The sequence below is a fragment of the Drosophila rhopaloa genome, unplaced genomic scaffold (genome assembly GCF_018152115.1).
Source record: "Drosophila rhopaloa isolate 14029-0021.01 unplaced genomic scaffold, ASM1815211v1 contig_4, whole genome shotgun sequence".
NCBI lineage: Eukaryota > Metazoa > Arthropoda > Insecta > Diptera > Drosophilidae > Drosophila > Drosophila rhopaloa.
The window spans coordinates 1514436-1527715 of NW_025335134.1; the positions used below are offsets into that span (position 1 = coordinate 1514436).

The 13280-nt window shown below is 56.6% G+C and overlaps 1 protein-coding gene across 1 annotated transcript; it reads right to left on the reverse strand.

Moving 5' to 3' along the window:
* Positions 1-317: 317 nt before the first annotated feature.
* Positions 318-1287, reverse strand: LOC123038057 (formin-like protein 5). The gene is made up of 2 exons (XM_044461517.1): positions 810-1287; positions 318-769 (listed from the first exon to the last, which is right to left on the reverse strand). The coding sequence occupies exons 1-2, from the start codon at positions 1285-1287 to the stop codon at positions 318-320; spliced, it is 930 nt and encodes a 309-aa protein (XP_044317452.1).
* Positions 1288-13280: the final 11993 nt, after the last annotated feature.

Here is a 13280-nt window from a genome sequence, read left to right on the forward strand (position 1 = left end):
TTGCGGGTTCCAGTGTTGCCATCGTCGCTGCCTTTTTGTTGTCTTAAGTTGCCTTTTGAACTTAGCAATAACCAATTGTGCTACCCATCGTTCGCAACTATCGATCGACCGCCTTACTCGGCGCCCCCGTCCCAATTTGCTATGTCCGGCAACTCCCTTACTCCCAAATGTAAGTAAACACAAGATTTTTCGGTTTCGACTCGCGGATGCCTTTTATTGGCCCTTCAGGACCCTCACCACACCGCCCGCTACCCGGATACGATGGCGGACGCCACCCACTACCAGCAGTTTGGCCCAGCGGCTGCTCCGGGCTCACCTTAGCTGCCTGTTGGCTTCGGCTGCCACCCTGGGCGGCCACCCTTCCTCGGCTTATCGACGGCCTTGCTGGTGGGGACCGCGGCTCCGGACACGACGACAGCCTGGCGAATTTGGGCGGCCGTGCGGCTGGCTCTCCCGGTGACGGCCACACCCAGGTCCCCTTTTCCCAGACCTCCGGCTCTCCGCCGAGCCGTTTTGCGCGGCGGCGACGGTGGTGGCGGTGGCTGTGACAGCAACGGCGACGGTGGTGGTGGTGGCTGCGACAGCGGCGGCGACGGAGGTGGCGGTGGCTGCGACAGCGACGGTGGTGGCGGTGGCTGCGACAGCGACGGTGGTGGCGGTGGCTGCGACAGCGGCGGCGGCTGCTCCGGAGGGCCCGGCTGTGCCCATATTGCCGCCTCCTCGGCCTCGGCCTTATCCAGCCGCTTCTTCCACTCCCTGGCTGCGGCGGCTGCTCGTGCCACCGACCGATGCGCGAATACTTTTCGCACCACCTCCGCCCGTGCTGCGAATATTCGCCTCAGCGGCCCGATGGCGCTGCGTCGCCCAGGCGGATCCGGCTGCGGCCCTCCGGATCCTCCGGAATGCCATCCGTGCCTTCGCTGCCCGGCGTGGCTCGTCCTCCTCGTCCGAGGAGACCTCCGGACTCACCGTCTCCGTCGCGGTGTCCTCCTTGTCTTCCTCCTCCTCCTCCTCCTCCTCGGACAGGTCGATGGTTGGCACCTCGGCCTCCTGCCCTGCCGACCGGACGCCGGCCTCCTCCTCCTCCTCCAGCTCCACGTCGGTGATCCGACCTTCGTCCTCCGTTTCTGGGTTCGGCGACGGGGACCGCGACACCAGGGGGGACGCCAGCAGCTGGAGTGCGGAACCTGAGTCCCGCCTCCATCTCGCTGCTGGCTGTTGCCCAGTTCTGCCTCCCCGCCCCTCTCCCCTCATGGACTTACTGCTGCTGCGGTTGCTTCTACTCATGTTGGCGACCTGATTTAAAATAGGCCCGTCTTGTAGCGCTCGCGCGCTGACGAAACCTCGGTTTCCGTGGTTTCCTGGCTCCGTTGTCCGCGGCGGCCTTTGGACTCTCCCTTGCTACGGGGCTCCAACGGGTCCTCTCTTTGGTGTGCGTTACCCGGTAACGGTATCCGCATCCTATGACCCTCCCTCTCCCGCTCTCGCGCTCCCATTGCATCTGTGTGAGTTCGATACTGTGTATCGTCCTCTCCCTCTCTTTGGACTTACAGTACGCCCCCTCTAAGTCCGACTTTGATCCTAGGTTCTTGTTTTAATTGGCTAATGTGGGCGGTTTTTTCGTTGCCAGTATTTTCATGCCGCAAATTGCATATCACCGGCGAATTAAAATTCATTATCTTAAACGGCCCGTCGTACTTCGGTGCCAATTTTGCGGCGAATCCTTCTGCAGCCTTGGACAGTTGGTGTTCCTTAGCCCAGACTGTGTCACCGATGTTCGGTTTCCATGGGCGTCTACGGAGATTGTAGTGGCGTGCCTGATCCTGCGCTACCTTTTCCATAATTCGCCTCACCAGCTCAAAGATTTCTTTCAGCTTCTGTGCGTTCTCGGCCGGAGTTTGCGTTTCCCTTCCTGTGCCGATTGTTCCTTCGTCGTACAGTGCGCTGGGTAACCTAGGCTCTCTCCCTTGCGTAATAAATACAGGCGAATATCCCGTGGATTCAGCCACGCTCGTATTCACGGCCAACTGCAGTTCACTTTTCGTCCCAAGTCCTCTGGTCTGCCCCGGTGAACTGGGCGATCATAGTTTTCACCGTCCTGTTGGCTCTCTCCGTCGGGTTTTCCTGGGGCGTGTATGGGGCCGTGAACTGGTGTCGGATGCCTTATTCACCCAGGAATTTTTTAAACGCCCTGCTGGTGAATTGAACGCCATTGTCTGTGATCAGCACCTTAGGTACGCCGTATCTTGCCAGAATCCGCTTGCGGATCTCCTTTTCCAGGGTTTTCGTCGTTGCCCTGCGCATTGGCACCATTTCGGTCCACTTAGAGAACCTATCTACCAGCACTAGTAGCATAGAATTCCCGTGTTTGGAGCGGGGCAGTGGTCCGACGAAATCTGCGCATACAGTGGCCCACGGCTCTTCCGGTATTTGGGTCAGCATTTTCCGGGCCGCCTATAGTTGGCTTGGCTTATACCGTAGGCAGCTCTCGCAGTTTTGCACTTACTTCCTTATGTCGCGGTGCATTCCCGGCCAATGGTATCTTGCTGCGACTCTGGCAATTGTCTTCCGACTGCCCATGTGGCCAGCCGTCGGTGAGTTGTGGTTCTCAGACATTCCCCTTCGCCTGGACCCCGTTGGCACGCACAGCTTCCATGCTATGACATCCTCGTTGCCCCCTCTGTGCGGTATGTGTCGATATAGCTGGTCGGCTTCCGTCATGTAGTCTGGATATTTTTGGGGATTTTGGGATATCTTGCTCTGCATATCCCTTATCCAGTTACACTCGCCGGTTTCCTTATGGTGTTCATGTGTTTTTACCCGTCGACACGTTTCTGGCTGTGGCTGTCGCGATAGTGCGTCTGCTACTATATTCAGCTGGCCCTTTCTGTACGCGATCTCAAAGTCATATTGCTGCAGTTCCAGCGCCCATCGTGCGATTCTTCCGGTTGGGCTCTCGATGCTATTCAACCACTTCAGTGCCATATGATCCGTGATCACTTTGAAGTGGTAGCCCTCCAAGTATGGCCTTAACTTGCGTATGGCCCACACAATTGCCAGGCATTCCTTCTCAGTCGCTGAGAAATTTCTTTCCGATCCATTCAGGGACCTACTGGAATACGAGATCACCCTCTCGCCTTGGTCGGAATTCAGTGTGAGAATAGCACCGAGCCCCTAATCGCTGGCGTCGGTCTGCAGCACAAATGTCTTTGTGAAATCTGGGCATGCTAAGATTGGGTCTGCGATTAGCCTGGCCTTGACAGCTTCAAAAGCCTGTTGATGGTCTTCTGTCCACTCCCATTTTGTGCTCTTTCGCAGCAGGCTATTCAATGGATGCACCAACGTTGCAAAATCTGGCACAAACCACGACGCCACTCCCAAGTATTGTCGCAACTCCTTAACGTTGGGCGCCAGATGTAACGACCTGATTCTTTAGTTTCTGCTCGCTACGTAAACGTGCGGCTAGCTCAGAGAGGTTGTGAGTTCGTTCCACCAAATTTATATTGAGTGACCGCCCGTGACCAGAGGATAACGCCAGAAATGATTAGGTTGGTGCTGGTTTATTGTTTCTCTAAAATATAGCCTTATTGCTATTATTCTGCTGCGTTGCTCCTGGCTCGCTGCTGCGCTGTTCCTGGCGTGCGGCTGCGTCGCTCCTGGCTTACCGCTGCGTCTCTCCTAGCCTGCTACTGCGCTGCTTTGGCTTGCTGCTCCGGGTGACTGACATCGGGACGGGGCCGGCAAGGTGTATTGCCTAGCAGGGGAACCGAAGTTACGCCTTATCGCCTAGCCACCTTTATCGCCTGGCTTCCGGAGTTCAGCCTGGACTTTGTCGGCAAGGTGTATCGCCTAGCAGGTAGAACAAAGTTCTCCCTTATCGCCTAGCCACCTTTATCGCCTGACACCGCGCAAGGACTCCCTAACTTTGATTTCACCACGACCTAACACCGTTGGATCTCAGCGTTGTAGCCTCAGCCATATAGACTTGTCGTCGTTCGGCGTCTCGACTTTGCGATCTTGATCCTTGGGCACTCCCGTTTCGTTTTGCACTTATTCCGCGTTCACACACTCGCTTTGATTCTCGCACTCGTACCGTCCCGAGCTGCGCTTGCGCCGTCATTTTTATAGGCGCTGTAGGTGCCGTTATTTCCCTCGGTGTGTCCTCTTTAGGCGGGTCCGAAGTCCGCCAGTTTACCGTATGACCCCGTTGCCCATAGAGGTTCCGTTGGTTCTTTAGGCGGGTCCGAAGTCCGCCAATTCACCGTATGACCTCGTTACCCTTGCCAAATGAGGGTCCAAGGTCCGAATGTTTCCCGTTTGACCTGGATGCCCTTCATTTCTCCGGCTTTCTCGCCTCCTCCGCTGTTGCTAGGCCGATCTCCTGCATCGGGATTTGTGGGGAGTTTAAGACTCCTCACACGGGTTTTCGGGGTCGCAAACGCCGCGGCCGTGGAGACCGCTTCCTCGAGATCCTCACCTGGCTTGGCGTCCAAGGCGGGAGCGGCACCCGGGTTTTCGGGGTCGCAAACGCCGCGGGCGTGAAGACCATTTCCTCGAGATCCTCACCCCGGTAGGGCTGCGGAACGGTCTGCACCCGGGCTTACGGGGCCGGCTAACTGCACCCCTCCTCCACCTCCTAATCTCCCCATGCCCAACAATTCCGGCCATTTGGCCACCCCTCCTGTCTGTCCCCGCAAATATATAAATATTTCTGTGGAGGACCCTGGTACGACTTTGTATGTATCCTGGCCCGTGATTAGCATCCTTACAGAATGGCGCCTGAAAAATATGGTCATGGCTCCCGTGTGCTCCCTGATACAAAATTCCCCTAACCTCACTAAACTTCCTCCTATGCTGTCCAAACTGTGGGGCTTTAATCCACGGTGGATGTCGATGTCCTTGATGTCCTGCATGTCCTGTCTAGTCCCTGTTCGGGCGCCCTGACGTCAAGACGCAGACGTACAAACATACATACATACTTACACACGTACACGCAAACACAACAACAACAAAAAACAAGAGAGAACGCTATAGTCGGGTGCCCCGACTATCAGATACCCGTTACTCAGCTAAAGGGAGTGCGAGGGAGATGGAGATAGAAACTTTGATCACGCATAAATTTTTAACGAATGGTCCGATTTGAAAAATTTCTTCTACATTTCGATAAACACAATAAAACTGAATTTTTACTTTTCCGAAATATTTAAATTTTTAAAATCGTATCTTAGCGATTGTGGGCGCTAAAGGGGGCGTGGCACCATTTTGAAACAAACTTGCGCTGCGTAGGAACTTCTAAAATCTACATGCAAAATGCCAATCTTCTAGCTTTTATAGTTTCCGAGATCTCAGCGTTCATACGGACAGACAGACAGACAGACGGACAGACAGACGGACAGACGGACATGGCTAGATCGACTCGGCTAGTGATCCTGATCAAGAATATATATACTTTATAGGGTCGGAAAAGCTTCCTTCTAGCTGTTACATACTTTTGCACGAATACAATATACCCTTTTACTCTACGAGTACCGGGTATAATCATAATTCGGGGCATCAGATCCCCGAACACTACGTCGGCGCACACGACGCGAAATATAGGCACGAACACTACGTCGGCGCACACGACGCGAAATATAGGCACGAACAAACGTCGGCGCACACGACGCGAAACATAGGCACGAAGCTTACAAACGGTCGAAGACAGACGAACGCGCCCCGAAAATAAACGAAGAAGTCAGCGACGACGTTGCTGCCGACGTCGTCCGAAGTAGGAAGCATAGGGCCCGGTCTCGCTCGTACGCCCGAAGTTTTCTCCGAGGAGGACACCCGAGGTCAGCCGTGCCAGTATATAAGGCCGGTGGATCTGTCTACCTAACACAGTCCACCTGAAGCAGTCAACGTAAAACGGTCTACCTGAAATCAGTCAACGTAAATCAGTCAACGTGAAGCAGTCTACCTCTATCAGTCAACTAGAACCAGTGAACTAGAGTCAGTGAATCCCTCCGCGATCTAACCAACCATCTCCAACAATCCTCGAAGGATCACGAAGGACTACACACCGTCGCCAGCAACGAAGGACTACACACAGTCAACCACCACCACCCAGCTGGAATATCAAATTCTAGCCTGCTCTTTTGACCATGGGAGTCACATGGATCTCGTACCGAAGGAAGCATGAGCTCGAAGCCATTCTTCTGGAGCTAGGACTGGAACACAGCGGTACAGTCAAGGAGCAACGAGCTCGACTATACGCATTCGCACGGCAGCCAGAGCACACTGACGCAGTACTAGCGCAACTGGGAGACCTGGAATTACGCTACGGAAACATCCCCTTCCGGGGACACGAAGCCACTGTCGCCGCTACCACACGATGTGGAGAAACCCAGTGGTGGCCACACACTCACAGTTCCACGCAGCGTCTCACCTTCAACTCGAAAGCCGGAAAATACGAGACGTACCACCGCACCACTCGATTCAAACACCTGTTCCCTCTTGATAGACAAGGTAACTAAGTGGGGACGCACTTTTAGCAGCACCTAAGATCCGCTTAGCTTCATCGAGCATCTGGAGGAACGGGCAGATACGTACCGGATTTACCGGAGGTATCTGTCCCATGCCCTAATCGTCCTGCTGACCGGAAGAGCAGAAAACTGGTTCCGAACCAGCGGTCTACAGGGAAAAACATGGACCGAGGTACGACGAGAGTTTCTGGAGTTCATTTTGCCGCCCCGCTACTACCAACGTCTGGAAGACGAGATACGCACTCGATACCAGAGGGCAAACGAGCCTTTCAAGGAATACCTCGTCGACCTCAAACTGCAAATGAGACGCGCAGGGATCTCAGGGGAACAAGAACTGGAGCGAATCTATGAAAATATGCTACCAGAATACCAGATGTTCACTCGGCGACAGGACTTCAATACGCTGGCCGAGTTAACGCAGCTCGCCGTTAACTTTGAAGTCGCACGCAGCCGCAGGGGCCGTGCACTCCGAGGCTATACAACCGGCCGAGCCGACGGGGAACACCCACCCCGACTCCGAGGAACCGGACGAACATAGGCTATCCAGCAGGCCATCCAACACAGCAACTACGGCCGGCTAATAATACAACCGACATCACACGTCGGCAGCCACCATCCACGCATCTTCCGGAACCCCAGCCCCCTGGACGCATCAACGCAAGCAGGGCCTGCCGCAACTGCGGTCAGGAAGGACACAGCGCGTCAGGGTGTCGAAATCCCAGAATCATGTTCTGCTGGGATTGTGGCCAACAGGGCATTCGAACCGTCGACTGCTGCAGGAACCAGTCGCCGGGAAACGGGCAAGGGCCTCGAGTATCCGGGAGCTACCCGATGACCCCTTCGAACGCCCAGAGACACTAAAAACCACGATTCAACAGGACCACAACCGTATCCGCGCAAGGGTTACGGTCGAGGAACGATCCCTCAACGCCACCCTGGATACGGGGGCCTCACACAGCTTCATGAGTGAGCGCCTGGCCAGAAAACTCGACGATGGAAGTAACCTTCGACCTCCTACTCGGGATGGATTTCCTGTGCTACGGAGGAACCACGCTCCAGTGGGGTGAACTTGGACTCACGCTCCAACCGCCCCCTCACCTCAGGACCAGAGGAACAATGCAACGGGAAGCAACGACAGACCCAGAAGCCGCCGTGCAGGCGCACACACAGATGAAGCAAGCCGCCGTGCAGGCGCGCACACAGACGGAACAAGCCGCCGTGCAGGCGCACACACAGACAGAACAAGCCGCCGTGCAGGCGCACAAATCGACGCAGGGAGAAGCCGCCACGATGGCGCACACACCACCCAAAGCCGTCCCACGGACGCATTCAAAAGCCGCCACGCTGGCGCACACCCCACCCAAAGCCGTCCCACGGACGCACCCAGAAGCCGCCCCCAGAGGCACCAAGAAGCCACCCCTCGGGCGCAACCACAACAGGACCACGACTTGGCAACCAGGCCACAGCCGGAGGCTCGTCTACAATCACGGCTGCTCCACAGCGTCCCGACCACGGGAACACAACGGCACACGTCATTCATACAAGTCCAGGAACAGCTCCGCGATGGTTTGGAGCTTTGCCCGCCCCTGACTCATCGGCGATCCAAAATAACCCGTTTCGTAAGGAAGCGAAACGAGTTAGATTCCGGGATCCGGAACCAGCAATGACCACGGACATTCCCGCGTGTGCAATTGCAGACGCCGAGTACGACTCAGAGGATGAGCCGCGCCCGGATTTCGCGGAGAAATTCGTTCTCCAAGCCGTCGCCAGCGATTACGCCATTGGAGCCGTGCTGTCCCAAACCATAGAGCAGCAAGAACGGGTCATCGCTTATGCCAGTCGCCGGCTCAACAACGCCGAGCAAAATTACTCCGTAATGGAGAAAGAGTGTCTCGCGATAGTGTGGGCAATCCGCAAAATGCGAAGTTACCTCGAGGGATACAGATTCGACACACGGGCCGGATAGCTCGGTGGGCGTTGGAACTACAGCCGTTCCAGTACGATATCAACTATCGCCGACGCATTGTCGCGTCAACCGCTCGCAACCATCCAGCCAGCGCAGGTGCAGGACAACACCTGCAACTGGATCAGTAAGATGCTTCTCCGGATCCAGCAGGAACCCGCAAAGTATCCCGACTACCTCGAGGAGAACGGACAGCTGTACCGACGTATAGGCTTGCGTCCGGAAGAGGAGGATTACACCCCCTGGAAGCTGTGCGTGGGCACTAGTTTCCGCAGGAGGGTATTACAGGAGTGCCACGATCATCCAACCGCCGGGCACCTGGGCGTACGGAAAACATGTACGCGGGTGGCCCAAAAATATTACTGGCCCGGACTTTTCCGAGAAGTAGCCGTCTACGTGCGACGATGCCTGAGCTGCCAACGCTTCAAAGTTAGCCAGGAGAAAGCAGCTGGAAAAATGTTCACGCGACAGGTCGACGAACCTTTCCAGATCCTCTGCGCCGATCAAAACAAGGGAATACGGTTCTCCTTGTATTCTTGGATTCCTTCAGCAAGTGGGTCGAACTAATCCCCTTGCGACAGGCCACAGTGCCTTACTTGGAGCGAGCCTTCCGACAGCGGATCCTCAGCCGATTCGGAATCCCAAATACTCTGGTTTGTGACAACGGAACGCAGTTCACCAGCAGAGCCTTCCAGGCTTTCTGTAAATCCCTGGGAACAGAATTGCAGAATACCGCCCCATACACGCCGCGACAGAACCCTACCGAGAGGGTTAATCCCGGGGAACAGCAATAATCCCGCCTGAAAAACGAAGTCAACAGCTGCACGAAGTCAAAGTTGCCCGTGATAATGCTGAGCGTGCCACCGCCGAGCAGGGTCGGCACTATAATTTGCGACGACGAGAATGGAGGCCAGCTTTGGGCGCTCTCGTCCTCGCGCGCCGACATGTGCTATCCAACGCCGCAGAGGGATTTGCCGCTAAGCTATCTGCAAAGTTCGACGGGCCTTACAAAGTTTAAAACCATACAATCAAGACGGCGACGAGGACAGCGGCGACAAGCTGAAGCAGACAGGTCATGCAGATATCACCAGTCTCAACGACGACCATGTTGCCTACGACGCCACAGCTCAGCAGTAACGACGCCATCAAGTATTTTTAAAGACTTAACGGCCGCACCAGGATTTCCACACCATGCAAAATAGATTGGATTAATCGATATCCATCGTCATCGATCGAACGCGATCAATCGATACCCATCGACATCGATTGTCCACTCGATCCCGCCATCGATAAGGCACGGTTCAAAGGGCAGGACTCACAAACCTCTGAGACTTCGGCGAGTACGGACCATGCAAAAACCGAACGCAAAGAGCGACTCACCCCCACCGTTGGTCGCAATACGCGCCCCGGCCCGGCAGAGCCCGCGTATTCTCGCCGCCAACAGCACAGCATCGTCACGGCCCTTGGCCAACACCTTGGCCAACACCGCCATTGTGGACGATGAGGAGACCAGGGATCTGCCACACGGGCATCCCCACCTCACGGCGCCACCCCTACACGCGGACATGGACGTGCCAGCGCTGGTACCGCTTCCGCGGGCCCCGGCTGCACCGGTCACTGCACCGAGATCTCGGACGATGAGATCGGAGAGGTTGGTCCGACGAGCAGCCAGCAGGGAGGTGCCGAGAGCGACACGACGGAGGAGCGCCTCAGCCCTTAGCCGGCAGCCTCGCCCAGCCTGGAGGAGCTCATTGAACAACTCAGCCCCCTCCCATTGGAGGATGAAGCGCCTCCAGCCCGTCGACTGCGCCCTAGTGCCGGCATCACCACCAGCCGCGCTCCGGACGCCACCACCACGCCATCCTGCGACAACCCAAAAGAGGATGCAGCAGGTCCTGGCTTCCATCGCTGCCATCGCGGCCGCAGCCACCTGCGCACCGCCAGCCCGATCTCCGTCTCCACGAGAGAGTTTCGATGTCGTGCTATCACGACGCACCGTCATCAACCGGCCCATCCAGCGCGTAGCCCCGCTACCCGCCACGGACGCTTGGCGGTGGAGATTCCGCCGTCAGCACCAACACACGGCAGCCAACCACAACCTCGAGCCGCCTGGGATTTTGGCGGACGCCAATCGCCGCCGTCACGCACCATGGCCAATCGAGGAGGCGTCCACCGACGACGACTCCGGGACAGGTTCCGAGCCCGATGAGCCAGAGCCGCTCAAGCGGACACCTGAGGGATGGTGCGGCCCGGACGAATGGATTCCGATCGGACTCCACAATCTTATACGGGAGCGTATCCGCGGCGCGAATGGCCGAAACTTACGTTTCTTGGCCGAAGGGGTCCATTACCGGGTACAGGTAACCCACCGAGGAGCATACGTCCGCATCCACCTCCGAGGAAGGGATGGAGTGTGAGGAGCTGAAACTCAGCCCTCACAAAATGTACATATTTATATATATATATCTTTGTAGGTTAAGATTAGGATTAAAACTAGGGTAATAAGTTTGTAGACAATAAGGTAGTATAAGAGCCGACATATAAAGTCCCATGAAGGGTGTTTGTAGTTTTATTTTTTATTATTTATAGGAATGGTTGCCCCTAGAACATACTCTAGTGACGATAGGTTGCTAAACCAACACTTAAATTGGTTTAACTCGGAGGGATCATGCGTATGAGAGCCAAAGACACAGCGATGCTCACTCGTAGAACGCAGAGTAGCTGAATACACAAGTATTGCTTGAGTACTGACTTTATTAGGGCAAAAGGTCGGGTTTATATACACGTTTTTCAGAGTCAAGGGGGGCACCATAGCAAAGAAGTGGTATGGGGCTGTTAGTTAAAAATACATTGCATTGCTTATGTTCTAAGATATACAAAGGTACAGAGTCATCATAATTGTCTCCCACACAAGGAGTCAATACGCTAGGGTTAGTAAAAATAGAAAAGGTAGCTCAGGCAGAGCTGGCGCTGTCCGTGAACGTCAAGTGGCTTAGCGACTCAAGTGGTACGCTAACAAAGGGCATTTGTAAATATTAGCATAAGGGCTACACCACCAGATCGACAGCGGCAGAGCCATCACCGGCAGAGCCAACCTCGGCAGAGCCACACAGCGCCAGAGCAGCAGAGCCAATAGCAGCAGAGCCAATACCGGCAGAGCCACATACCGGCAGCGCCATCAGCGGCAGAGGCACACACCCGGCCGAGCGACGGACAGAACAAACGAATGCCAACCGGCGATCTACACCCGAAGGGCGCCCTTAGCAACAGCGCCGACGTGCAGACAACGGGCCGAAGCCAGAAGGCGACACGAAGCTCTCGTGCCGGCCAAAGACAAGAACGCCGACGAGCAGCAAAGGGATCGGCAGCCGAGGACGGCTCACGAACGCCCCTCTGCTCGCCGATCGAGGAGTTGGTTTTTGGCATCAGTGGCGATCAGACGTGCGTCTCGGAGTGAAAGGTGATAACGAGGACACCTCGTGTCCGGGACTTGGCGGAGCTCAGCCAAGCGGTACCACTACCGGCTGCCCAGGACAAGGAGACCCATGGGGCCCCGCCCTCATGGATAGGCGGGACTCCATGATGATGGAGGGACAGGAGCAGCTGGTGAGACTATCCTCGGCCTGAACCCTACGAGGAGCAACTCTCGTGGCGGTGAGACAGATAGGAGCTAGAGCTAGGAACACTTAATATTAAAGGGGAAATAAAATAATTAACGCAACATTTATTTCAGCGCTTTTTTGGCAAGGTTTTCTCCCGCTCCCTCCCCAAGTTCCTATCCGGGGTTTTCGGGGTCGCAAACGCCGCGGTCGTGGAGACCACCCCAAGTTCCTTACGTGTCTCGGCAGTCAAAGCGCGAGCGGCACCCGGGTTTTCGGGGTCGCACACGCCGCGGCCGTGGAGATCACCCCTCTTCCCCATGTGGCTCGGCAGCCAAGGCAGGAGCGGCACCCGGGTTTTCGGGGTCGCAAATGCCGCGGCCGTGGGGATCACCTCCCTTTCCTTCGTGGTTCGGCAGCTAAGGCAGGAGCGGCACCCGGGTTTTCGGGGTCGCAAATGCTGCGGCCGTAGAGATCACCTCCCCTTCCTCACGTGTCTTGGCAGCCAAAGCGCGAGCGGCACCCGTGTTTTCGGGGTCGCAAACGCCGCGGCCGTAGAGATCGCCTCCCCTTCCCCATGTGGCGCGGCAGCCAAGGCAGGAGCGGCACCCGGGTTTTCGGGGTCGCGAATGCCCCGGCCGTAGAGATCACCTCCTATTCCTCGCGTGGCTCGGCAGCCAAAGCGCGAGCGGCACCCGGGTTTTCGGGGTCGCAAACGCCGCGGCCGTAGAGATCACCTCCCCTTCCCCCTCGTGGCTCGGCAGCCAAGGCAGGAGCGGCACCCGGGTTTTCGGGGTCGCAAATGCCGCGGCTGTGAGATCACCTCCCCTCCCCCACGTGGCTTGACGGCCAAGGCGGGAGCGGCACCCGGGTTTTCGGGGTTGCAAACGCCGCTGTCGTAGAGATCACCTCCCCTTTCCCCCGTGCCTCGGCAGCCAAGGCAGGAGCAGCTCCCGGGTTTTCGGGGTCGCAAATGCCGCGGTTGTGAGATGACCTTCCCTCCCCCACGTGGCTTGGCGGCCAAGGCGGGAGCGGCACCCGGGTTTTCGGGGTCGCAAACGCCGCGGCCGTGAAGACCACTTCCTCGAGATCCTCACCTGGCTTGGCGGCCAAGGCGGGAGCGGCACTCGGGTTTTCGGGGTCGCAAACGCCGCGGCCGTGAAGACCATTTCCTCGAGATCCTCACCCCGGTAGGGC